The following is a 24,840-nucleotide window of genomic DNA, read 5'->3' as shown; positions in this document are numbered from 1 at the left end:
ATGAGAGTTGTGCATCCGCACATACATGCTGCAGTAATTATTCAGAGAAATCAGCAGTGGCTTAACTAATACACTGCTCACTCACTACACAGGATTGGCATCCTCAAAAAATTCCCCTGTCTTAGCGAGTTTGGGACTGAGGGCAACCCCACAGAGAGAGTGTGTCAGAGGCCAACACCATAAGAAATCATACTGAATTGTAATGTGATTTAGCAAATACACATTTTCTTTGGGTTTGCTAGAACTCTATTCAAACAACTGCACAGTCTTACGGAAAAGCTGACATCTTCTCTTAAATCTTAGAGGGGTAGAGTGAAGTAGGTACATTCAGCACAACCTTCTTCCAGTGATACACAAGCAAAGAGGCAGGCAGCAGCAAATTTTATTCTTGCTTCATGTGCTCTTGGTGTTTCTAGGTCAGCCCAAATACTCTGATGGTAAGAAATAAGCACAGCAAAATGTGAAACCACCCCCAAGAATAATTTAAAAGTCCTTAAAAAGAAATACATATGTATTTATTTACTGCACTATAACTGCAACAACAAATACAACTATATTTTCATTACAAAAAAGGACACATGCAATAAAATACTCTGACTTTATAATCTGATTCAACATACTTCATTGGTAACAGTGGAGCATCACAAACCAGTCACAAGGCTAGGGCTTGGGGTGATGAATTTCCAGTCTCTTTATCCTACTTGCAAACAGCAAAGCTGCATCATATTTTATTTGTCACCGAGGGATAAACTTTCAGAATAATGTGGCCTGATCGCAGAAGGTCCCAGCTGCCCTTAACACCCAGATGAGTCTTGCAGAATCAGATTTTTTTTTTTCACTTGAGAAAATATTCTGACAAAGTTAAGGAATAGACAGTATTTTCCAGCCAGAGAGCAGAAATGTCTCCGTGTTACACCACGACCAAGGTACAAAACGAAGGCCTCTGCTTCACAGGGGCACAGAAGCCAAGGCTGTGAGTGACCTTAACTATTGTTCTGAAGAATGAAATCAGGTCATTTTCTGCAATATTTCACCACAACTTTCTATTAAGTTCATCTGCACACAGGCGTTTCAGCTATGGAATAAATCCACAATACACAGGAGGAGTCCACAGTGCAGAAGGGAACACAAAATGTTTTCCTGAAATGCTCACGATTTAGCCTCTTGACTAGTTAAAAGGCCCCGTTCTCCATTAGAAAAGGGCCTTATTCTGTCACTGCTATTCACACATCATAGGCTCTTTTTTTTAATATTTCCCATGAAATGTCATGGGAGTACTTGTGAAATAAGGTCCTAAACAGTGCGAATAAACTATAGAAACAGGCCCTGAAATGGCACCATTTCTACGGTAAATGGTCAAGACTTTTTAGGAAGTGTCATGTAACGCTGTGCAGCCTTTTGAAACAATGACCTGATTTCTTTCCGAACACCTTGCGTGGCATAACACTAAGGATGACTTAGCTCTAACAATTTAAATAAAAAATAAAGTCAGTCTTTTTATGCAGCTGCATTTTTATAGAATTTCATAGAGTCAGTATACAGAAGCTTACAGCTTTTTGATATAATTCTAGCAAATAGAAGGATATATATGAAAACAAAGACTTTCAAAACTACATGGAAATCTGTAGAATAAAATATATATCTCTATATATTTCCCAACACAAGCAACTGGCAGTTTAGAAAAATATGATTGTTACAGTCTTTGTGAATCCATAATTGTAAAAAGAAAGGCTTTAAAAAATAAGTTCAGCTTTTCAAAAAGCCACATTTTAAATAAGAAAATAGACTGGTCCGCATTTCCCTGACTAAGCCAGAAAGGTTAAGGAAAGGTCCAAGCAAGACAAGGAGTCTGATTTGGACTTGATATCAGCTGTGATAACATGCACATGTACAGAGACAGCTGCTTGGCTCCAGTATTGTTTACCTTAGAAACGAGCCTAATTTATCACAAATGTATTTAAAAATCATAAATAACATGACAAAAGTGGAACTGGTCCCTGCAAGGCAAATAATTATATTCATACAAGCAAAAAGTGACATCAATCCAGTTAGTTTCTTGTGACAGTTAAAAGGTATTTTGTACCCAGCTGTTACATTGACCAGCACATGTATAAACACAGATAATTATTACAGACTCTGCTATCAGCTACTATACATAAACAAGAAGAGATGTTCATGCTGTAATTGCCTCTAACATTTTTGTTCTACTTGAATATTAACATTTACAAGAAGCTGAGGTGGAGACCTGAATTCAAGCCAGGATTTCAACATGCAAAATGCACGGGGTTCATGGGAAGGTTTCTGCTCCTCCCCATTACCGACATTTGGAAGTGAATATGTGATCTGAAGAATTTTAAAACCACTCGCAATATGAGTTTCTCTTGTGAACAGCCTTAGATTTCCTCTCTGCCCAGAGGTGGATGATCTAACATGGGACATACTGGTGAAGTTTAGATCTGCATCAATGTATCTCCCATTTGGGAGGATTCACATTTTAGTTCCAGGTCACTTCCAACAGAAAGTGACAAAATGTACCTCAACATTTGCTGATTTTTAAATTAAATGCGGAGAATGGTTTAATTGCAGAAGCTTCACTCCAGGCTGTTCTTAATAACTTTTTAATACCTCAATTAGAAGTTATTATTAATTCTGTTCAATGTGAGAGTAAATCCCTTCATTTTGTTGTAATCTTTGTGAAATACATGGGATATTTACTCACCCTATATTGGAGTCTTAGCACATTTCTTCAAACTTTCTTGTAGCTTGAAACTAAACAAAAGCACAAGAACTGATGGAAGCATGATTGATGGAGTGCTGGTGAAGGGATCCAAGATTGTTTATAGTCCAGCCGTGTTAATTAAATTGGGCCCAAGACAGCCAGCTGCTTCAAGAGGTGAGGACAGGTCTCCTGCAGAAGCACTGTACATCGGCTATATTGCTACGAAACAACACTGCAGCTTCTGGATCTCCTACCAGTTTTCAGTGTCAATGGAGTCTTACAAAAGGCAATGACAGAAAAATGCATTGCGTTATTGCTTGTGGCGTTGCTTCGCAGTGGTCCAGTACGCCCACGTAAACAAATGAGAAGAAGGTAAGCTGCTGGAGGGGAAGCTCTGAGGCTGGGCAGGTGGAGTGTACTCTCCTGGAATCTCCTGATGAACTCAATTAGCACAAATTAAAAGGAAAAAAAAAAATGGAAAGTGTGGCACTGATCAAAACGAATACATATGCTGAGACAAAAATGACCATCAGGGTCTTGGAGCAAGACGAAGGTGTGTCTTCTATCTTCCAGTCACGTATGTGTACAAAACGGAGGCTGGCGTTTGAGGACAGACACAAAGTCAGTACATGCAGCATCCAAATACCTCCAGAAACAGCTAGGGCTCAAGCCGTGACTCCCAGGTTAAACTTCTACAAGGTCTGATGGTGATGAGAAAATCATCTTGGGTGCTTTTTGCCTTGGAGACTGAAGCCCTAACTCAAAGCTTTTTAAAGCTCATTAAAGCTCATTAAAGCACATACCTCTAAACTCTTCCAGCTTCCCTTTAAGACCTAATTTCTTTTAAAAGCTGCACTTGAAAGTTACATTGAAGTGGAATGTCACCTTTCTTTAAGTAGAACAATAATTACACTCCCCATTACATATATATACATATATATATTTCATGGCAATGGAAAGTACTGTACAGAGGCATTCATTCACATCTGTAGTGAAACCAAGTCTGTGGTGTTCAATGCTTATTGGACTTGACAAAAGAAATAATTTGATTTCGAAGGTGAGGGTCATTTCAGGAAAAATAACAGCTCCTACCCCTGAATTCTAGCTGGAGGCCCCTCAGCAAAGCGCTGGTGAGAGTGGGTGGCACCTCAGCCTGCCTCCAGTTTCCAGCCTCCCCAAATTCACCTCTCCCTTCTGACATACAGCTTTTGATGGAGCAAAAAGGAGCTAAAATAAATGGTTTGCTAGAGGGCTTGATAAATGAGTTGTGAAATAAGTTTGTTAAAAGTGACCTTCCCCCCCCAGCTCAAAAAAAAGGGTCCTGGCTTATTAGGGTGTATATCAGTGACATTCAAACCCTCTGGAGCGCCCATGGGAGCACAGGCAGGGACAACGCCAGGATAATAGAGCAGAAACCGAAACACCAACTCTCCTCACCGAATCAGGGGCAATTTTCTGTATGTGGTAGTTGGATTACCCATCAAAACCTGCTTAAAGGGAAGAAGAGAAAAGAGTCTGGGCAGGCTATGAGCAATGCTAATGGCAAGGCTTTCATTATTAATAGTTGTTAAGCAACACCCTTGCGCTCCCGTCTGCAGATGTGAGCATTAAGGGCAGTCCCCGAGCTAACATGGAAGGCAGATGAGGGCAGGATGTGGCCAGGAGACTTGAAGAGATGGCTGGCAAGGAACAGAGTCCCCTCAGATAGTGATGAAGACTGTTTTGACCCAGGAGGCAGAAGAAACAGGCAGAGCATCTGCAGGAGGAACTGCAAGGGGGAAAAATGTATTGAATTTCCATTTATTGTAACAGGATTAGATTTTTTGTGCTACCTATGGAGGAAGACCCGGAAACTGTTAAGGGGAAGGTGACAGAAACGACCAAGGGCATGGAAGAGCTATAACATGAAAAGAAGTAAAGACTGGGATCATTTACTTTAGGAAGGAGACAAAGCCAAGTCTCCCCTGCTCTGATAAAAGAAGGAAAAACAAAGAATATCCTGGAGAGGGTAGTGCAAGTCTTTCTGCTTTCTTGGATTCAACACACAGGGACCAAAGAGGAAAATCAAACAACTCTCACCCTTCAAACCAAATTCAAGGGAATACATTTTTTACGCAACTCATGGGAAGGATGTGGAACTTACTGCCGTGAACAGCTCTCAAGACAGAAAGCCCCTGGCATTCAAAAAGGCACTGAACAGGCTCTCCCCCCAAATCCAGAAGACTAAAGGCAACACCTGGCATTTACTTGCAAAGGAACAGAAAACCTCCTCCTTCAGTTCTAGAATGAACATCTCATTCCAAAGGACTGAAGAGAGACTTTCATGCCTACCTTTCTATCTACAATAGCATTCCCTGCATCTTTTCCTGAAGCATCAGCGCCTACCATCTACCATTAATCTGTCACAGAGGGGCTTGATTTAGCAGTTTCTTCTGTATTTAATGAAAAGAAAAAAGAACCCCCAAGAGTCAAATCTCAGCAAGAGTGAACCACCGGGAGGGAAGCCTCCTTCCACCGTCAGGGCTGTGAAACTGCGCGTTGCTGATGGCCATTGTCAAAATTTAGTCTGGCAGAGCAGGACAGCAAACCCTTGTTCCTGTGTCATTAATCCTCAGTTTCTCTCATTATGCCAAACCTACATGTTTGTTTCTTGCCTTGAGATACCAGGCTGCCTTTTGAGGACCTAATGTCTCCTGCTGCTTCCATGGGGACATTGTACCTTAACCTGTGCAGTTTCGTCTCTTCCACAGTTTACTATGAGGAGAGTTGTTAGCTCACAGGTACAACAAGCTAAATCTGGCATTGCTGAAGTCATTTAGGTAACAGGTGCCATCTAGGTTACTGCTTGAATTAGTATATTCCAGATATATATTCCTTGTCTTTCAGATCTACTGATAATTCTCGGGCAGACAGATATTCACATTTTAAATTGGATAGACGAGAGATAATTAAAAAAAGAATCAACCGTCCGACAGATTATTCCAGCCTATTTTTTTTCTAAAAATACTACATTCAAGAATCTTTGTTTTATCATTGAGCAAGTGTGAAATGAGCCCACAATTCTTAAACATACACGTGCAAGTCAAAAAGCCTTGTGCCTAAAACATGCCGCACAGATACACAACACCTACGACTAATCTGTTTATAACCCAGTATAACCAATAGATAATTATGTTTAAATATGGCAAAAATAATAAGATTGGTTTCTGAATGAATCATGATGTCTTTACCAACAATGTTTTCTTTAGCATTTTAATAAACTAGTTTCTGAGAGTTGCGAACCACTGACAGATAGATTAATGCAATAAACTTGCAATGGCTCGGAGCAGGTCAATGATCTGAGAACTACTAAGAACATCCTCGAGAGCCCCCAGCGACTCTGGAAGAAGCTGATACAGTTCCTTGGGCAAACATCTTTTCAGCTGCAGACTAGCAACTGATTACTGCCCAACAGACAGTCCATGTCTCCAAAGGAAGTTCTTAAAGCCAACTGGGTAAAAAAGGTACGACCTGAAAGACAACTATGATGCCTGACATAGATACATTTGTTGGAGTATTCCTACCAGCATTTCCTGAAAGGCAAAATTATTTATCCAGTTTAATTTCAGGCTGTAACCTTCGATTATTCCAAAAGTTTTGTTTGCTCTGGGAATCTCTGCCGTACAGGGGTTTTATTTTTTTCTTGAGGAAAGAAGACAATGTACTCTTGTCAACACAATTTAAAAGAATTCCTGTATATGAGCTCACTCTTCGAATCTCTTTAGTGCTAATGAGATGTGTATGCACACACATCAAAGTAAAACATTTCCTATTTAATAGTGAAGAAGAGATCAGATGGAGTAAACTCCTGAGGTCCCAGAGCAGCTAAAGAGAACACACTATTTCTTCTGACATGCGGAGACTACCACCTGCTTATCTAGTGATGGCCATTTTTTGGAGACATTTCTTCTCTCTGAGGACTTTGACTATCCCCACAAAAAGGATTAAGGAGAAGTGGAATGCCATTCTAAGAGCTCTCCAAAGTATTCAGTGATCATCAGGTGTTTTTATCAGTTGGGCTAGTAGCTTTCTTTTCAGTCCAAAATGTTTGAGTTTAGTGGGCAAATAAGCTAGTACTCAGTACAAATCCTGATTGCTCTGGGGATTTTGTGCTAACAGAGGAGTATGACATTTTTAATGTATGTGCATAGAACTGAACATGTTTTTCACACAGAGATTTCTGGAGAGAGCACATATAAATAATATTTAATACCATCTAAATTGCTAGCTGGAATCAGAGAAAGGGCTATTAACAGACATGTGGCACAACAGCAATTTTCTATCTCACTGTATTGCAGTCATGGAAAATTCTGTTGAAAGCATCTGGCTACAGAATCAATTACGATTTATAAATTAGGCCTGCTTTCACTCCAAAGGCTGGGTTGGAAGTATGCCTTTGGGGTTGTGCAAAATTCTTACTTTAATGCATGGGCACTGGTGTGCAGGACTTTGCCTTCAACACTGAAGGGTCATTAATGTGGTCAGTCAAATATTGGGCAAAAGAGTGTGGGGAGAGGCAGCAGAGCTCTGCTCTGAGAACAGGCCGGGGTCTGCAGGCAGCACAGGCTGCATGGTCTTAGCCAGAGGCACCATTTACAAGCTCAAACACATTCAGTCTATTTCAGAGGGTTTTAGCATCCTCTGAGAGTGGCTGGATCTGGATTAAAGTAGTGCAAGCCTTCAGTTGCGGACACTTAGCTGTTTTGTGCATCCCAGGTTTTTGACAGGGGGTGTCTTCAGGCAGCAGCCCCAACCCAAAGCTGAGCCATAACAAAGCTCAGTTTCATATGGATGTCTGAGATGTATGAGCTGGAGATTTTATAGGCACGAAAGTGAGGGTGAAATGCCCAAATCATGTGTGAGCAGAGATTCAGGCATGAAGAACAGTGCTCACGATTTTAAGGACTGATTTGGAAACGGCATGATTTAGTTTGTGTTTGGAGGAATCTGAGCTTTGTTCAGTTTCCTGGAAGTTGAACTGGGCAGTTTGTTTTCATTATTCCAGTTACTGACTTGATTAATATTTACACACACTTCCAGGAATCAGTATAACAAACTTTTCAGAAGCAAAACAAGAGAATAAAAAAAAAAAAAAGAGTAAATTTGGATTTATATTTCAAGCTTAGTTCTGTGACTTTTAAATTCTTTCTTTCTTAGAAAAATCTCACACCTGCATTGGACAGGTGAGGTTATTACATTATGGAAGAGTGAAATTGTTCTGAGTGGGATGAACACTGCAGTCCTGTGCTTTGGATAATTTCCATTGCAAAGAAGTAGAAACATTCATCACTTACGTGAGAAATTTAGATTACTTAAATTAATGAGAATGGATTTGCTGAGATTTAAAGCAAAAAATTCCAAGGTTACAGACAGGGAACTTACAGAATAAATCGAATGCAAACCCAGCAGTAAAGTGTGTTTCTAATTTAGTGGTTTTTTTGAAAGCTGTCACAACACTGAAAAACCAAGGTGACGATGCAGTTGTTCTGTTATGGTCCTCTGCACAGAAATTTTTTCCCCCAGTTGCATACTCCTGTAGTGTCAAATGCATTTGTGAACCCATAAAAATCATCCAGATCAGAAAGGCTTGGCAGAAAGAAATCTGATGTGAGATTTTGTGCTTTCATAAGAAAGACTTGTCTATCTCCCTACTGATTTTCTCTTGCAGCTATATTAATCCTCATTATTTTTGCTTTCTCACTGGTATTTTACTTTCATCACCTGGAAATGCTCAGCAAAATTCAGACGTGCCATCTAGCTCTGCCACAGAAAAATGCATGCACAAGTACACATACACCACATACAGCACATCTTGTTCCTGCCTCTCTTCCTCCACACTTCTTTTTTACTGGAGCATTTAATTTGACATGGAGACGTGTGTGACGATTCCAAGGGGTTCCTCCCTCAGGGCTGGCATGGATTTTTTGAGGAGCACTGCAGGAACGTGCGTGGCTTTTGTGCAGCTCATCGGGGAGATGAGGAGGAAGTACATTCTCTGCCACACCAAAGAACCATGGCAAAGAAAGAATTAATTTGCCCCATTCTCTGATTAATTATAGCTCCTCTCCATCTGGATCCATCATGAGGGAAATCACAGGCCTTACCTTCCTTCGCTTCCCATTTAGATGTGAATGTCTCACTTATTGCCCAGCATTCATCCTCCCTCCTCACCTTTCTGCTTTCAGCCCCCACCCTCCGCCTGCTCTCTAGGGCTCTGCTGTGACCTCCTGTTGGTCAGGTTTTGATCCACATCAGTCCAGTTCCCCCTCACACTCCCCTTGTGCTCTACTTGAACACCTTCACCATCCCTGCTCCCTTTTCTCTCATTTCCACCTTTTCACTTTTAGCAGAAATTTGGCAATTTAATTTGACTCCAGGAAACCAAATGTAGTCGGAAGCATCAGTAGGAATCCAGTGACAGAGTCCTGGTGGTGGATGACTCTCCTCAGAACATTGGTAGGGTCCTTGTTACTTGCCCCATTTTAAACCTTACTGAAGAAGACTCCTTAATACGTAATAGCACCAATTCTGTAGCAGGGAGAGGGAATGAAAAAGATTCAGAGATTTTTCCCCCTTTAAGCCTGTATTCTTATCCGCTCTGTTCATCATGACTTCTTTTTTTTAGGCTTTATAAATTGTTGGACACCTCTCTATCTTTAGCTAGTTTGCTCTCACATCTGCCTGTTCTCCCTCATTCTGTGCCTCTAATGAGCTCTTTGCTGCTACGCCTCCCTGTTCTACCTAAGTTTGCTTCTTTAGCAAAACTTTTATGGTTTTGTTAAAGAAATATGACTTCCTCTGAATACATCGTACTGGTACCCAGAGACAAGTTCCTCCTGCAACGTAGCCAGGATGGGAAAACTAATTGTTTCTTCTGTGTTTTTTTTTTTTTTTTTTTTCTTCCCATGACTACTGCTGTGGCTAAAGACATGAGAAAATAAGGGATAGCACTCAGAAATGGCACAAAATTTTAGAAATTACCTTTTCTCTCAGGAGTTAATTAGGTACAACACCACCAAGAATGGTTTCATCACAGGAAAGTGAGAACTGCTTTTACATTAAAAGGCAATGTTAAAATGTACATTCGAAAATTTGATAAATCAGGCATAAGGTTAGGTAAATAAATGACAAGTTGTCATCATATTAGAATTTAGACTATACAGAAATCTGTGCTTGATTGTCTTTAACACACTCAGTTTATATCAGTTTAACAAACCACTAATATACACACATCCTAGGAAGAACTCTTATTTCCAGGGTGGTATTATTAAAGTACTTCTGACCTTTGCTTTGCTGACACCGAGCCAGGCTGCATCCCACTGTTCAGGCTATGATCCATTACCAAATGCCTCTTGAAAAAGTAAAAAAAACACCCCAAACAAATACAAAACCCCACCAAAACAAACAAACAAACAACCCACTGCTTTTCATAGACAAGATCACTGATACAAGGTGGTGTTCACTGCTGACAAATTTGTTCAGAAAACTGTGACCTGATTTTAAAAGTTCTCCTGCTAAACAGATGTTAAAAAATATATCCTCTTTTCTCAGCTTTCTTCCTACTGTATTCTACCTCTCCTGATTCGGGTGGGCTGGAGAACACAGTAATTGGAAAATAAATCTGGTAAAAAATGAGAACAAGAGGAGGCCCACCCCCACTCCTCCTGAAGTCAGTGGAAACATTTCCATTACCTTCTGCAATCTCTGCATCTAGATACTTAAAAAATAGCTCAAGATTTCAAATACAATAGTCCTTATTTTCCATGGGCCAAATGTCAACCATTATATTCAAACATGATTCTACTCTACCTGCTGTCCAGTTTGCACTCCGGTGCATGCCCACATCTTCTCATACTTGCTCTGACTTTAATTGAAAACAAGAAGAATGTGATTTTTAGAACCACCAAAAACCTCACAACCAAACCATCATTCAGTATTTCTTGCTGAAAGATGGTAGAAAAAGTAACATTGCAGGATTTTTCTCTCAACAGTGGATGAGTGGATGGTGGATGTTAGTTTGACCACAGATATGCATTTTTTATATATATATGTACATACATACACATACACAATCTCTATATACATGTTATAAATATAATAACAAAATATTGTAAAAATATTAATTTTGCTCAAATACCTGATTTAAGTGAAATAATCTTATGTTGCATTTATGTGACATATCTGGTTCATATGATGGCCTTGTTAGAAGCTCTAAAATCCACGCTTGCAGTTGTTAAAGAGTCTGTATTTCTGAGAGTCACCTCGTGCCGCGCCAAGAAGTTAGGTTGGGGGTGGGCCCTTGTATCTCAGCATCAGCTTGAAGGACCGAGCAAAGTTGTTGGCCAGCGTGCAGCTGTGAGTCTCCTCGGCCAGGGGCAGCAGGACGGCCAGGAGCAGGAGGAGCAAGAGGAGCAGCTGAAATGGCAGAGCTGCCCAGCACACTCGACGCAGAAATGAGCACACACCTCCGGAGCGCTTCTGAAAGACACAAACCAAGGAGCAACTCAGAAGAATGGAGACCTGGGGAGGGGCATTTCAGTTACATCAAACTGCCAGGTAGAGGGGCAGAACAACCTGTGCTCGGTACGCTGCAGAGAACTGAAGGTGATGCTTAAGCTATTTCTTTGAGGAGAATATTTTACCTTCCTAAAGAATCCACTGCTGCAAAGTGTTGTCTTCTAGCAGGAAAACAACTGCCTAAAAGTCTGCTTCCCAACTACAAAGCAGTGATTACAAGCGCTCATGCCAAAAATCCCGTCTGGTCTCCTCATGGTCAGCACGTGGCAGAGGAGGTCTGTGCCAGTAACTCTCCTGTCAGTAAAATGAGAGTGCTGATGCCTGGAAGAGAGGAGCCAGCCTCCTGCCCTCCGTCAGCAGAAAGGAGCTTCGTTTGCAGATCACCCAGCTCACGGTCATATCTCCAGCTGCAACATGCTCTTTGGATCCTAACTTTGGGGTCCATGAAGCCACAAGCCAGAAAAAAGGCCCTGCAGTGCAGCTTGCCTCAATACCCCTTATACTTTACCACGAACATCTTACACTTTAATGTGGTGCAAGAAAATGAGAGAAAACAACACTGGCAGTGAAGAGGACATTAAAGTCACATGTATTGCTGAGCAGTCACAGAAGTGACACACAAAAAAGGTCACGTTGCACTTTTCTTTATGCTTGTGCCAATCTAGAGTAGCTCAGTTAACCTCACAAACTTAATACAGATTAGGACAAACAGGAGAGAACATATTTGGTGCTATAGAAGTCAGGAAAGATTAATTAAGAAGTGAGATTTCCACTGGCGGGATTCCTGGATATCTCCTGCCAATGAACTGAACTATGTGTGTTTCACAAAAAAAAGGCCAAGTCAACTACCTGTAAGGGAGTCCTGAAAAAGAGGACTCAATAATCCATTAATTTAATCAAACATGGATTTAAAACATAGAAATAATGCTTAACGCTGCTACAGCATTAGGCACCAACCTACATCACAAAAATCAATGCAGAACATCCACTGAAGTGGGACCCATGTTTTCCACAAGAGAAAGTTAATTTGCTGTGTTCGAGCCACAGGCGGTGTCCGTGCTGCAGCAAAATGAGGGCTTCTGGCCTCCCCTGGATGCTTGAGTGAACAGGCAATGCCTTTGTCTCACTGCAGCACCACCAGAAATAGTCCGTGGGAAACATCAGCAGAGAAGATAAGGAGCAGAATGATGGTAAAGTAATTACCCTTTTCTATTTTTTAAGGTTTTCTCTCTTCCACTGCTTCTCAGTCTCTTGCAGTTCTATGCAAATGCTTACAGAATCAATTATGAAGGCAAATACATAGCTGCAGTTACAGATCATGAGACAGTTGTGCTGTGAAATCCTTATTCTGCTGTAGTTGGTTTGCTTCCATTATACCAAATGGCTGACGAGATTTCATTATTGTGTCAGGCAGATGTGGAGGCAGCAGAGCAACAGCTGCTTGCTCTCTCATTTCTGGCCTACGGTATCTGAGTTGTAACCTGCTCACTACGGCCAATGAAAACTCAGGTCCCTGGACACTGGAACCATCAGTAGTTAGTGGGCAATGAGTAAATGTCAGGGTGTAAGCGGGACTGTGAATTTAAGCACCCTTGGGTAACTTCCTTAGGTACAGCTAGCATTTGCCCACAAAATCAAAGCTTCACCAACCTGGCTGCATCACAGGAGTCATCTGCTCCTACTGTGACCTGTTCTCAAACACAAGCCAAAGTACCAGGTGTGAGTAGCTGTTCTAGCGGGACTTTCCCTTCTCTAGTCCTGGAGCACAGACCTGAAATCCTTCATGTCCTCTGGATTTCATCAGGCTGAACAAAACCTTCACGGCTTCTGTATTTATAGTCAATGCTAAAATCATCACGCATGAGGGCAGCAGCCACAACTCTTGGTCAGAGCTTTTTGGGCTTGGCTCTGTAATGCCATGAAACAGCCACTCCTTGGTGTAATCAATATAAACCAATGGACTGTCACTGAGAGGTGCTGCTTTCATTGACCATTTCTCATTCTTAATTCTCCGTTTGCATCCATAACATGCAGCAATATGACATTCATTATTGTGTCCCATCTATAAGGAAAAAAAGCCTTTTCCAGGTTCAGAAGCCATGGACAAGTTTGTGCTTATTAACAGGTGTAGTGGAAGATCAGATTAGAGTTACCTCTGCCTGGGGACAGTTCAAACCATGCTCTTTCTCCTACCACTAAGATGTAACCAGACTTAATGCTGATGTTGTTAAAGGGTAGGATATTATGACTAACTGCTCAATAGTTCATCAAGTCTCAAAAATGTCCTCACAAACTCAAACTGGGAATTAGAAGCCCACTTTTGACTGGCACAGTTGTGTGAAGGACTGACAATATTCCCAGCAGCACCTAAAACTTATGCCTTACAGCTGTCAATCCTTGAGCACTGGTTTTGAAAGCTGCTTCATTTTATTGCCACACCAGCTGCAACACCTGTCCTCTCAGTTATCTCCTTCTGCCTATGAACTGGTGGGAAATACTGGGCTTTCCCAGTTGTTCCTCATCTCTGTTCCTTCCCCAGCCCAGGGACCAGATGCCTTATGGTCGCTCAGGTTTGCCTTTGCCTTCCCACGAAGACCACACTGCCAGTTAGTCACTCACATTGTCCCCACCCCAATTCTTTTACCAATCCAGCATTTGATGCAGAGCAAATTGGATGAGATTGAAATGTTATTTGTTATATGCCTTGCTTTTAGATCTACTGAAAGGAGCTGTAAAATACTATTGCTTTTCATGCTCGTCCTCCAGGAAGAATTAATGTGAAATGGCCTTATTAATAAGCTATCTTTTGCTTTCCTTGGAGCTTTCTGCAGGGTAAGATACTCAGGCTAACCATAGCAAATCCTAGCATTAGAAAAATCTGTGAAGGGACATTTGCCTGGGGGTAGAACTTCAAAGAAGGAGAGATATTTGTTTTCATCTGCTGCTTCTCTCCCACCTGCTTGCTGGGTTTATAGGCATTTGTGTTCGGTGAACTTTTGTCTTTGCTGCCCAGCTACTCTGTTTTGTTTGATCACACAGCAAGGTCAGAATCTTGTATTTCTCACTCCATTTGTTGCTATGGGAATGACTCTGCTATCACTAACATGGCATTATGATGTCTCTGCAGGACTGAGGATGAGGCACACAGGAGCTGTGAGGGTTTGGTGCTTTCAGCAAATTTGCAGTGATAAGCCATTAATATATGAGGGCTCCAACCTGCACACACTGAAATCCATGGGAGATTTACTATTAACTTTAGTGTCTGCAGCAGGATTATGCACAGAGACAACTAAATAAAGTCAGGTTTGGGAACTACTTGTCCATGAAGTTCAACCAGATACTTTTACAAAAGGATTGGGCACCTATATGCCCAATCGGTGATACGATTTTTTTTTTTTGGTGTTATAGTTTAAGGACACAAAATTTTGAAGGAGACACGGTAACTTTTAATAGGAGAGATCACACAGAATCACAGAATGTTAGGGATTGGAAGGGACCTCAAAAGGTCATCTAGTCCAATCCCCCTGCCGGAGCAGGAACATGTAGATGAGGCAGTTGGAAAAAGCAGGGAAACTTGTGGGCACTGACTCCCTCTCCCGAGGGTGAAAAAAGCAGCATTTCAATCTTCCTAAGACAAAGCCAAGGTATTTTTTTAGGTGAGTGCTGAGACAGAGAGATGCTTTCAGGCTGTGGTGACCTGAGACTATGCCACCAACAGGGAATTCAGGAGGCCAAGGTTCAAACCTTTGCTCTGCTGGGCTCAGAGTGATCAGGGCTGTACGAGTCTACTTGGAGTCAAGATCATACTCCCAACCCTTTAGCACATGATTCTGGGTTAGAAAAGGACAGTCTGACATAGTTCCACCCTTGCAAAAGACAGTCTGAACATTTCGTTTCCATGTAAGATCCAAGGTGGTAACCACAACCTTTGCGATGCAGTGGAATTCCCCTTCTCCAGTCACTCCAGCTACTGGCATCAGTACAGCTACTACCCAGCACCCACAGTGCCTGCAGTGCATGTGTCAGATCTAGGCTTCACAAAATATTCTGAAACTAAATCTTCCTCCGAGGAAAACTGGCAAAGCTCCAGTGAAGTCAACAGAACTTTAATTTCCACCATCTTAGAATAACAGCTGGAATACCTGTGTATTGAGCCAAAGTGTCAGAGGCATTTTTGAAACACACATGGAAAAGGAATAGGCTGACATTTAAAAAGAAAATATACTTTTAAAGTTCACCATCAAGGAGAAATGTCCTCCCCCTTCTCCCTCAAAATACCAGGACAAGCAAGGACTGTCAAGGGGTAGATGGCTGTGTTTTCTGTAATGCTAAATGCATGCTTGTTACCAAATGAACTGCACTGGCTGTGAACATTCACGTTTGCACTTGATTCATGTTGGGGTGTTTGAATGACAAGCATCGGTTTAGATCTAGGGAGTCCTCAGCACTTAAATCTGTTTGCAGTTAATAACTCCTTACTAAACGCACCGTGAAAAATCACTTGGATGGGGAACAGCAGAAAAGCACTTCAGAACTTGCTAAATAATATTCCTGTGTAAGTTGCTGAAGTATTTTGCTAAAAAATCAGTGCACTCCCTTGTTTGCTATTGACCACATTCCAGGATATATGAAAACACACAGTTAATCTAGCTATTTGAGGGAGCATCTTATACCATGCTCATTAGTGGGTTGTTGCTGGTGCTTGTATGTTACCAGCATGCCTGACAAAAATCACACCTGCACCACTGAATCAGTCATCCAGCAGAAAAAAAGATTTAGTCTGGATTCATTCCTCTTACCTTAGAGCATTTCACTGAGAGACTGTCCTGGGAAATGCACGGCCGTCTGAAAACTCCTGCTCTCCCCATGGATAAAGGGACCAATGCCCTAGTGTCCTAGAGACACTACACAGAGACACCTAAAGCCATGCTGCTTCATGCCAGTGCTGCACCCAGCCCAAGTAGCCTATATTCTACAGCAATTGGTGCAGATGCACAGGGACTAAGGCAAGCATAAATAATTTCTCCTTAATATTCTCAGGCTCCGACTGCTTTCAGCTCAGACAGTTTCCTGAGCCTGATGCAGCTCATCCATCTAGTTGATGCTCAGTGAATGTTTCTTCCAGATACTTGACCAGTTTCCCCTTGAACCTATGCAAACTTTAAAAGCCCTCAATATCCTTTAGCAAGGAGTTCCACAGGTCAACCAACTGACATGAAGAACAAACCCCTTGTGTTAGCTTTGAACCTGGCTTCTAGTTCTTTCTTGTGGAAAAGGTGGAGGGTCAACCCCCATCTACACTCCCTGCACCACGCATGATTTCAAAAACTCCGGAGTTAAATGCTCAGACAGGATGAACCCAGGCCTGCCTCCACAGTGGGCAGATCACAACATAACGGGCTTAAACTATAGCAATAGGTACAGATGAAGTACATCTTAATAGGAAGAATAGACAGGCCTTGGAAAGGATCACCTACACAGGTATGAATTCTACCACTCATTATTCCTCTGATAATAAGCAGAGCTGCCAGGAAGGCTGTAACAGCAGCTAACCGTACATCTCTTTCATTCTGAAAATGAACATGCCATCATCAAGCACCATCTTTATTTTTTTGGTAAAGAACTTGCCTTATCAGTGATATTTTGCCTCTGAGAGGCCCTCAGTTCCTGCCACTTCAGATCCCACTGGGTACTAATTCAGTTGCCACTCACAGAGGCGGGTTATTGCCAACAAGAAGAGATCGGTTCCAGGGGGGAGCACAGGCTGCTCTCTCAAACCAAAGCAAACTGGGTTTTTACCTCAATGCAAGATAGTTTGGAGCTGGGCTCCTCATCAGTTCTCAACTCAGAGCCATGAGCATCTCTAAGATAAGCAACATATTGCAAATCACTGCTGGTCTTACCCAGAGGGAAATAATTTGGGGTAGTTGGATTCTGTCTCCATAGAGCTGAGTGTCCAACATGCAAAGCCATGTCTCATTTCCGTACACCACAGCAACCTCTGTTCATCGGAGGTTATGTGACTTTTGCAAAAGCAGAGGAGCCACTGGGTTCAGAACTGTACTTTCCTAAATGCAAACACTGCCCAGGTTAGGCAACCAGCACTGAGGAATGAGTAAGGATGGCTGGGACTCCTTCGAGTCCTGTGCTTATCAATCTCCATCTCAAAGAGCTACCAGAAGGAACGTGCTGAAGGGAGGTTAACTGAGGTCACACAAGCAATTTTAGCTCTGACATTTTCTATCTTCAGATTGCTTGACTTTGCAACCTTAACATTGTCTTCAATTCTGAAGAGCATAAATGTATGTACATAAATAAATAAGTATGCGGGCAAATTACAGGCTTTGTTTTCTCCCTTAGGGGAGATTCTCGAGTACCTCAACATGGCTGGATGATAAGATAGAATCTTTGATGAAGGCTTAATTTAAAAAAACCGAAAACAAGGAAAAGCCAGCAGTTTGTATCTGTGGTTTCAGCTGTCACATATGGCAGATATTTCAGAATTTCTGTTGCAAAGTTGCTTAGAACTAAGTACTCTGCCATATGCTACTGTGACACAAACAGATTTATAAAGGTTAGCTTCTCTGTGCATATAAAACATGACACGCTTTTAGGAGAACCATGCCACAGGACAAGGGCTACAGCCTGATCTGTTAAAGTAGCACTGATTTCTATAATACTTCAGGCCTAAGCAAGCAGAAAAAGTCCCTGGTTTGGTCCCATCTTTGGCACATAAGCATTGGAAACTACTTGCTTTTTATCTGGAAAGTGTTTGATATGCGATAAAAGTTACGAAGCACTGTGGAAGATTAGTAAAGTGAGATATTATCTATATCTCTGAAAGAGATATTGTAAACTGAGGGAAAGATACGTTTTAATTAGTCTTTTCCATTTGACTAAGAATGTAATTGTACAGATTTCAAGTGGCTAATATACAACAGCACTTCAGGAAAACAAATGGGCCACATACCTCCAATAGAGAAGCATCACTAACATGGGCATGTATACATAGTGCTGAGAGTGTCTGTAAAGTGACTTTCAGCCATGAAGAATTCCTGTCATATCTGCACTTGGGCAGAGCAGAGCACATTACTGTTTTCCTCCTGGCAAGCTGTGGCAGTTCTTGTTTCGCACAGTTTCCTGAATGACTGCATTAATTTGATTGACTCCAGATCAATGGTGTCTCTAAATAAGATTAAATTACAAGTTGCTTCTGTCTGTGTGTTACAGGAGATTACTCTTAGTAGAATCTCAAAGGAAGCAATTAGCTGACCACTGATGTAATGAATCCTAATTATTTTGTTTGTACAAACAATAAAGCCAGAATCATTTGTTTAGCAAAGAAGTGTTATTACTCTGAGCACTTGAGAAAATAAATCAGACGGTGCTACCTAGACCTGTAAATAATGAGCCTTTGACTTCCTATTTATGCCAAGAGTGCTCAAGGAATATTTTCAGGTAGCTGGGAGCCAACCTTTGAAAGTAACATTTATCATAGTTATTATTGAATATTTGCTCGATTGTGTCCTTGGGTGTGCTGGGTGCCCTGCAGAAATATCCATCCACATTGCCCTGTCACTGGCACCTGCTAAAAATTCACTGCAGCCAGTGCAATTTCCTGCAACTGTTTTTTGTTAATCAACAAGAAGTCACTCACATCTCAATCATTAGCCCGTACTGTTCCTAAGGGCACCAGTGGCTAGAGGCATGTCCTCAGTAAAGGATGAATGATCAGAAAAACAGCACATTAATATAGATGGAGCAGGCTCTATTCTGCCCAACATTTGGCCATGCAGGCTAGAAACAGAATAAAACCAGAAGGCAATGAAATGAGACTGGCTGCAGCTGGATCTTCCTTTTCTCCAGGTTGATCTGCTGCTGCTGCAAAATATTCACAGCTCAAACAGGAGAGACAAGCAGAGTCACTGGGGACCTCATGTTGCAGAAAGCAGAGATCAGTCCAAAAATAGCCAAAATTCTGCCACCTCTGCTGATTTTGTGTGAGGGAGCTGACAAATTAAGAGACAACCTAATCCCATTGCCTGCAGGCTCCCTGGATGTTGCAAATACAGTGATGCAGCCCCCAACCACGTGGACTTTCTGCAGGTATTAACTCCCTAGATCAGCCATTCTCTCAGGGTACTTGGTTTCCTTCACCATGGTTGTGAAAGGATATTCAAAACATACAAACATATTTTGCCTAATCTTTCTTTCATTTCTATCCATACTTTAGGTGTTAAATGTGAACTGAAAATAAACTGCAAAGCCATGAATTCTGCAGTTGGTTTGCTTTTCCTCTTCTCTCAGCCTGAACAGCGATTCACCCAAAAGGGATCAACACAATTTTCTGGTTCTCTTAAGCAGTGTTCAACAATCTCATAGCAACAAAGGCTCACACCCTGATAAAAGCCTTAGCCTGAATGAAAAAGCCATCTCTGCTTACAGCACTTGGATTCTCACCGTAGTGACCCTGTTTAAATACACAATGAATGCTCTGAAGTCAGCAAAATCCCACTGAAGTGAGCAAGGTGTAAGTTACTGCAACATTTGTACTGGCCGAAGGGAAACGGCAGATCCCTTGTTGGTGCAATGGGAACCGTTTCCTTCACACTCAGGAGGCATTTCAGTTCTTCGTTCCTTCCCAACCGGAGCTGCTTATCTTTGTTTGTGTTCAGTAGCTATTAAAAACTCATAGAATGCTTTTTTTGTGTTCTTGCTGTAGGCCTAATTGACAAATGTTTGCTGCCTGCCATTATGTTATTCCAGTATCCTTGAAAATTAACTGCAGACTTTAGTCTCCTTAGGAGAAGTTAAGGAGGAATAAATGGCACCTAACCCAAAGCAGGTGGGACAGATGAATTAAAAAATTATATCTAATTGTGCAGTGCCTAAAGCTTTTGTTTTCTTTTATTTTCCCCTACAAATGACCCAAAAGCAGAGAACTGGTCGGTCTTCTGGAATACCCCTTTAGGCCTCTTCTAGGGAAAAGCAGCACTACTAAATGTTTGGCTGACTCCACACCAAGTATTAAAATGTAATATTGTTTTTCCAGCCTGAAAAATTCTGGTGACCTTACTGGCTGACCAACAGTACCAAACAATTAATTCTGAGTGAGACAGGCAAGAACAGAAACTCTTTGGGGGTTTTCAGGAAGGCTGAACTAAGGCCAAAACTATTCAGGGGATATATGAAAACTACCTTAAATTGGTCGGTATTTCACTGGGGAAAAATATCGGAGATGCTACTCCACACTTGAGTACCAGAGGAATATATCATAGGAATGAGGAAAGTCTTGATTTCTGGCCATACTAGAAGTGCACTGTACTGCACCCGTTAAATATTGGTCTCTTCTAAAGAGATGTTGCAACAGAAGAAATCAAGGGTCTGATTTAGCTTAAGAAGATTATGGGATTATGCTCCTGTAACACGTTATTCATTCACTCTACTTTGTTTTGGGCAACGAAAGCCTTATTCTACTCCTTCTGAAAATAAATGGAAAGTGAGATGACAGTACAAAGTAGAATCTAACAGTGTCTATAAACAAAGCAAATTGTGACAGAGAGAAAAGTCTCAGTTCAACACTGCTCAGGTCAACAGAAAAACTTGCTGACTTTATGAAAATGGGATCAAAAATGCTGCTGGGGTTTAATAAGAAACTGGCAGCATTTTGTTTTCTTTAAGCTTCTCCTTATCGTCCCCTGTACTGTTTCTATTTCTTATGTCATCACTTCCAAAAGAAAATCCTTCACAGAAGGAATTCTGCTGCTTAGAATAAGGATTAGTCTAATAACATTACACAAATCTCTTGACTTTCTCTGTTTTTCTGCATTAGAAAGAAGGTGGGCTGAATGATCCAAAGACATTTTTTCAGAAGTGTCTAAAGAATTAGAAGTCCCATTTTCAAAATTATTTTAGGCACTTGGCCCCTAACTGCTTTAGTGAGAGAGATTTGGGCTCTTAGTCTCTTTTGAAAAATGAACTAAGTTCATATAGCATGTAAATGTATAAAAACTGAGTTATCTTACTCTCCCAGGAGATGGATATTTAGTTTATAGAGATACAGCAAACATAAGAGTAAAAACTCTGTAATATTTTTCCTTTTAAATACTGGAGAAAATAAACTCCTTTAAGAGAGGCTCTTAATAAGCCAATTAATCTCAGGAATCTTTAGAAAAGTTTAGTTTAAAATAATTATCTGCAAAATGTCTGATGAAACAGTTTTTAGCTTCATGATAGGAAACCATCATACCTTTCTGAATCTGTCTGGTTCTTCCAAAGATCCAGGACTCTGTTTCAAACGAGAGGGAATAAAAAAAAAAAGGCAGCATGAAGTTATTCTTTCAAATTCACAGTCACCTGGAGAGAGTGAACCAGCAGGAGATTTTTTTAAAATGAGCTTTTTAACAGACATTAGGCAGAAAACCAAAATGTTTTCAGGTTCTTGACCATTTGAATCCGATGAGCAGTTCTCCCAGCAATAGCTTTGACTTTACTGACACCTATTGACTGTATTTATGCTTACACAAAGTTTTGGTCAACGAAGCATAACTCATTACAATCAATGGCAAACAATTCTTAGAAATATGCTCTTTACCTTCCATGCACTTTAAAAGATTTATATTCCAAGTAAGCTTTGAATTTGAAGAAAATTTTCAGGTGCCTCAAATTTTAGGTGTTCGAGTTCAGATACCTTCCAAAGCACTTGCATAGACCAAATGCACACCTGTAAAGTCTAATCCTCTGATTAAGGTATCTTGAAGTTGAACACAAAGTAAGTAGTTAAGCTAGAAAAAATTCTTAATTACGCATGTTTACGCTAAGAACATGGGAATTTCTTTAGCATGACATGGAATATCTTATATACGGGGGTGAATTCTCTCATCCTTAGCATGTCATATATATAACAACTTGGTAACTTCTTTAATTATTTGGTTCTTGCATTGAAATGCCTCCTCTTTATTTCATTCCAAATCCTTATCTTGTAAAGATGATTTCAAAAGGACTAGGTTCTTCTGTGCATGGATACTTTCTGAGTCAGTTCAGTCAGTGGCTATTCTGACCATTGTGCCACGCCAGGAGACACAAATAATGAACAGTAAACATGTTCTTGCTGCGGGAACTGTTAAAAAATAGTTTACTGGAGAATGTTGCATGAAGAAAGGGCACGGGCCTAGAAATCCTTGTGCCCAGAACTAGGTATACATCCAAAATATTCACACACATGAACATCTCACAGTCCCTGAGTGCGGCTTTGACAAAAGCCAGTTGTAGTTCTGTTTTGAACCTTCTGTTTTGAGAAATATTCTGAGCAGTCCTTACAAAAGGAAAAGGATAACAACTCTTATTTTAATACAATATTTATATTTATACATATATTGCTATGTTTGTTACATATACAATTTATTATTATATAAATTATATATAAATTATTACATAACTTAAATATAATTTATCCATGGCTATGTTTGTTCTGTCTTCGATGCCATTTACTAAGGGAGGTTTTAATTAAGCAGACACACAGATGTACTGCTGAATTATGACTAGCAATGTGAAGCAACCTAAAAGAGCAACGGCAGAGATCGGCGACTATGAACTGAGTGCTGTCACCTACCAGTGAACTCATGGACGCTTTCAGTTTAGATTTGTAGAGCGTCCATTGACAACACAGGTCCGCCATATCTCCACTGTCAGGATAAAAATAACGAAGGTCCTCAAAGAGACGCTCACGATCAGGCACGTGAGATTGCAGCTCCTGCAGGCAAAAGACAAGGTCAACAGAAACACAGAATTCAAGAAAGCCCCACTTTTTAAACCTAGCATTCAAAAGAACAGCGGTACTAAGTCAAACTACTGGGTATTCTGGAATAGCACATTTAATTTTGTTATTGCTTTTTGGCCTGAAATGACATAAAAGGGTCCACTCATCTGCAGGACTCCTGTGGCCTTGGATATTTCTGTGTGTTTAATTTCTTACAGCATTGGTTGTCATTGCATCTGGCTACCTTCAACAGAAAGATAAAGAGGCCAAATACCAGGTTTTAATCAAATTCTTTTATTGGACACTTTTGCCATACCACATCAGAAATGCCCAATCCAACAGCCAGATGCCAGGCTGCTCCCCTTTCTTCTACCAGTCTGACACTAGCAGATCTTTCTTAGTAGAAGGGGTGAAATACTTGTCCTAAATTCCTGAACTTCATCTACTCTAGAGTCTGCTAAAGAAGAGTGTAGTGTTTGAGGGTTTGGGGTTTTTTTTGTTTTGGGGATTTTTTTGCCTGTTTATTTTGTGGGTTTTGTTGGATTTTTTTGTTGTTGTTGTCGGTTGGGTGTGTGTGAGGGGGGAGGTTGGGTTGGTTTGTTTTAAATTCTGAAAGATTTTGCACTTTGCAATCTTTGCCTCTATCTTCATCCCCTGAAAACTAACCTCCAGTTTAGTCTGGCGTGCTTGAATTTCCTCTGTGGAAGATGAAGTCCCAGCAAGAATTTCGGTCAGTTTGGTGTTTTCTCCTTGTAACCACTCTTCAAAGTCACGTAGGAGCTTCAAGTGGCTGCTCGTATTTTGCCCTTCTATTGTCTCCTAGGTTACAGAACAACATGAACAAAAAAGCCCTTATTGTTATATCAGATGCTCCCTCTGGAGGCCTGATTTCAAGATCCTAACCTCCAACTTTGTAACCCGTAATATCAAGTTAAGCCAATAAATTTGTTCTTGTGAAGCTGATATGAAGGCAGATACAGAGTTCATCTCTCACCTGCTTATGGTTGGGATCTTCATCTAAAAGACGGAACGCAGGTCCAGACATCCATCTCCTGTCCATAAAGGCTATTTTCTTCTTATCAGTCATTGGTCTATTTAACTGCCACTTTTTGAGAAGACTTGAAAACACAAAACCAGAGACATCAGTGCAGTAAAATATGTAATGATGAGACATCCACATTTTGACCAAGGCTATAGAGGACACCTCTGGTGAAACAGCGCTATTATTATAATAATATTATTATTACTATGAATAGTACTATTACTAATTAAGTTATTTCCAACATCTTTTTAACAAAAGATCAAGACAGGAGTGTCTCAAAGGAGCACCAGTCCTCTAGTTCCAACATTTCCACATGTTTTGTTTTCTTTTATTCAGAGGACTGAGGGACCAAAGAAAATACTACTTTGACAACTTATCTTCCAGTCAGGTAAATAGTACAAGCAGTACAATCAAGCCTTCCTCAATTTAGTGAGTCCATTTATATGCCTGTTTTGACACTGCATGAATATACTCATACATGTAGCACAGTATTACATTTTAATACAGACTAGCAAATATGAGCAGCAGTCTGACTCTTCACAGTGAGGGCAAAATAAATTAAGTCTACATTTGCCAGATAAGAGAGGATTTTAGCTCTGTTTATACTCTTGCAAGTTTTCAAAAGGCACAAATCTCTGTGCAGAGATAGCTTCCTTGGAGATATCTCCAGATCAGACAGTGAGGAGAACAGGAAGGTGAGGCAGAACTTTAGAACTCCCCCAGTCTATGTCCTCTTTCCTCTGATAGGGACTGGCAGTACAGGGC

The 24,840-nt window shown here is 40.8% G+C and overlaps 1 protein-coding gene across 2 annotated transcripts in view; it reads right to left on the bottom strand.

The window, feature by feature from the left end:
• Window positions 1-538: 538 nt before the first annotated feature.
• Window positions 539-24,840, bottom strand: part of SYNE3 (spectrin repeat containing nuclear envelope family member 3) — a 69,126-nt gene continuing 44,824 nt past the window's right edge. The window contains exons 14-19 of one of the 2 annotated variants that reach the window (XR_010606248.1): window positions 24,028-24,151; window positions 23,700-23,852; window positions 22,887-23,027; window positions 21,525-21,563; window positions 10,896-11,236; window positions 539-4,487 (exon numbers count right to left, since the gene is read on the bottom strand). Coding sequence is in view for 1 of the 2 variants with exons in the window: in XM_065635252.1 (XP_065491324.1) it covers window positions 11,039-11,236; window positions 21,525-21,563; window positions 22,887-23,027; window positions 23,700-23,852; window positions 24,028-24,151 (655 nt within the window). In the remaining variant the exon portion in view is untranslated. Of the gene's footprint in view, window positions 11,237-21,524; window positions 21,564-22,886; window positions 23,028-23,699; window positions 23,853-24,027; window positions 24,152-24,840 lie in introns of both variants that reach the window. The other variant, XM_065635252.1, reaches the window with a different exon arrangement.

Source organism: Caloenas nicobarica, chromosome 5 (assembly GCF_036013445.1).
Source record: "Caloenas nicobarica isolate bCalNic1 chromosome 5, bCalNic1.hap1, whole genome shotgun sequence".
In the NCBI taxonomy this organism is placed as follows: domain Eukaryota; kingdom Metazoa; phylum Chordata; class Aves; order Columbiformes; family Columbidae; genus Caloenas; species Caloenas nicobarica.
Note: the sequence above shows the minus strand (reverse complement) of the source record. Positions and strands in the feature narration are given on the sequence as shown.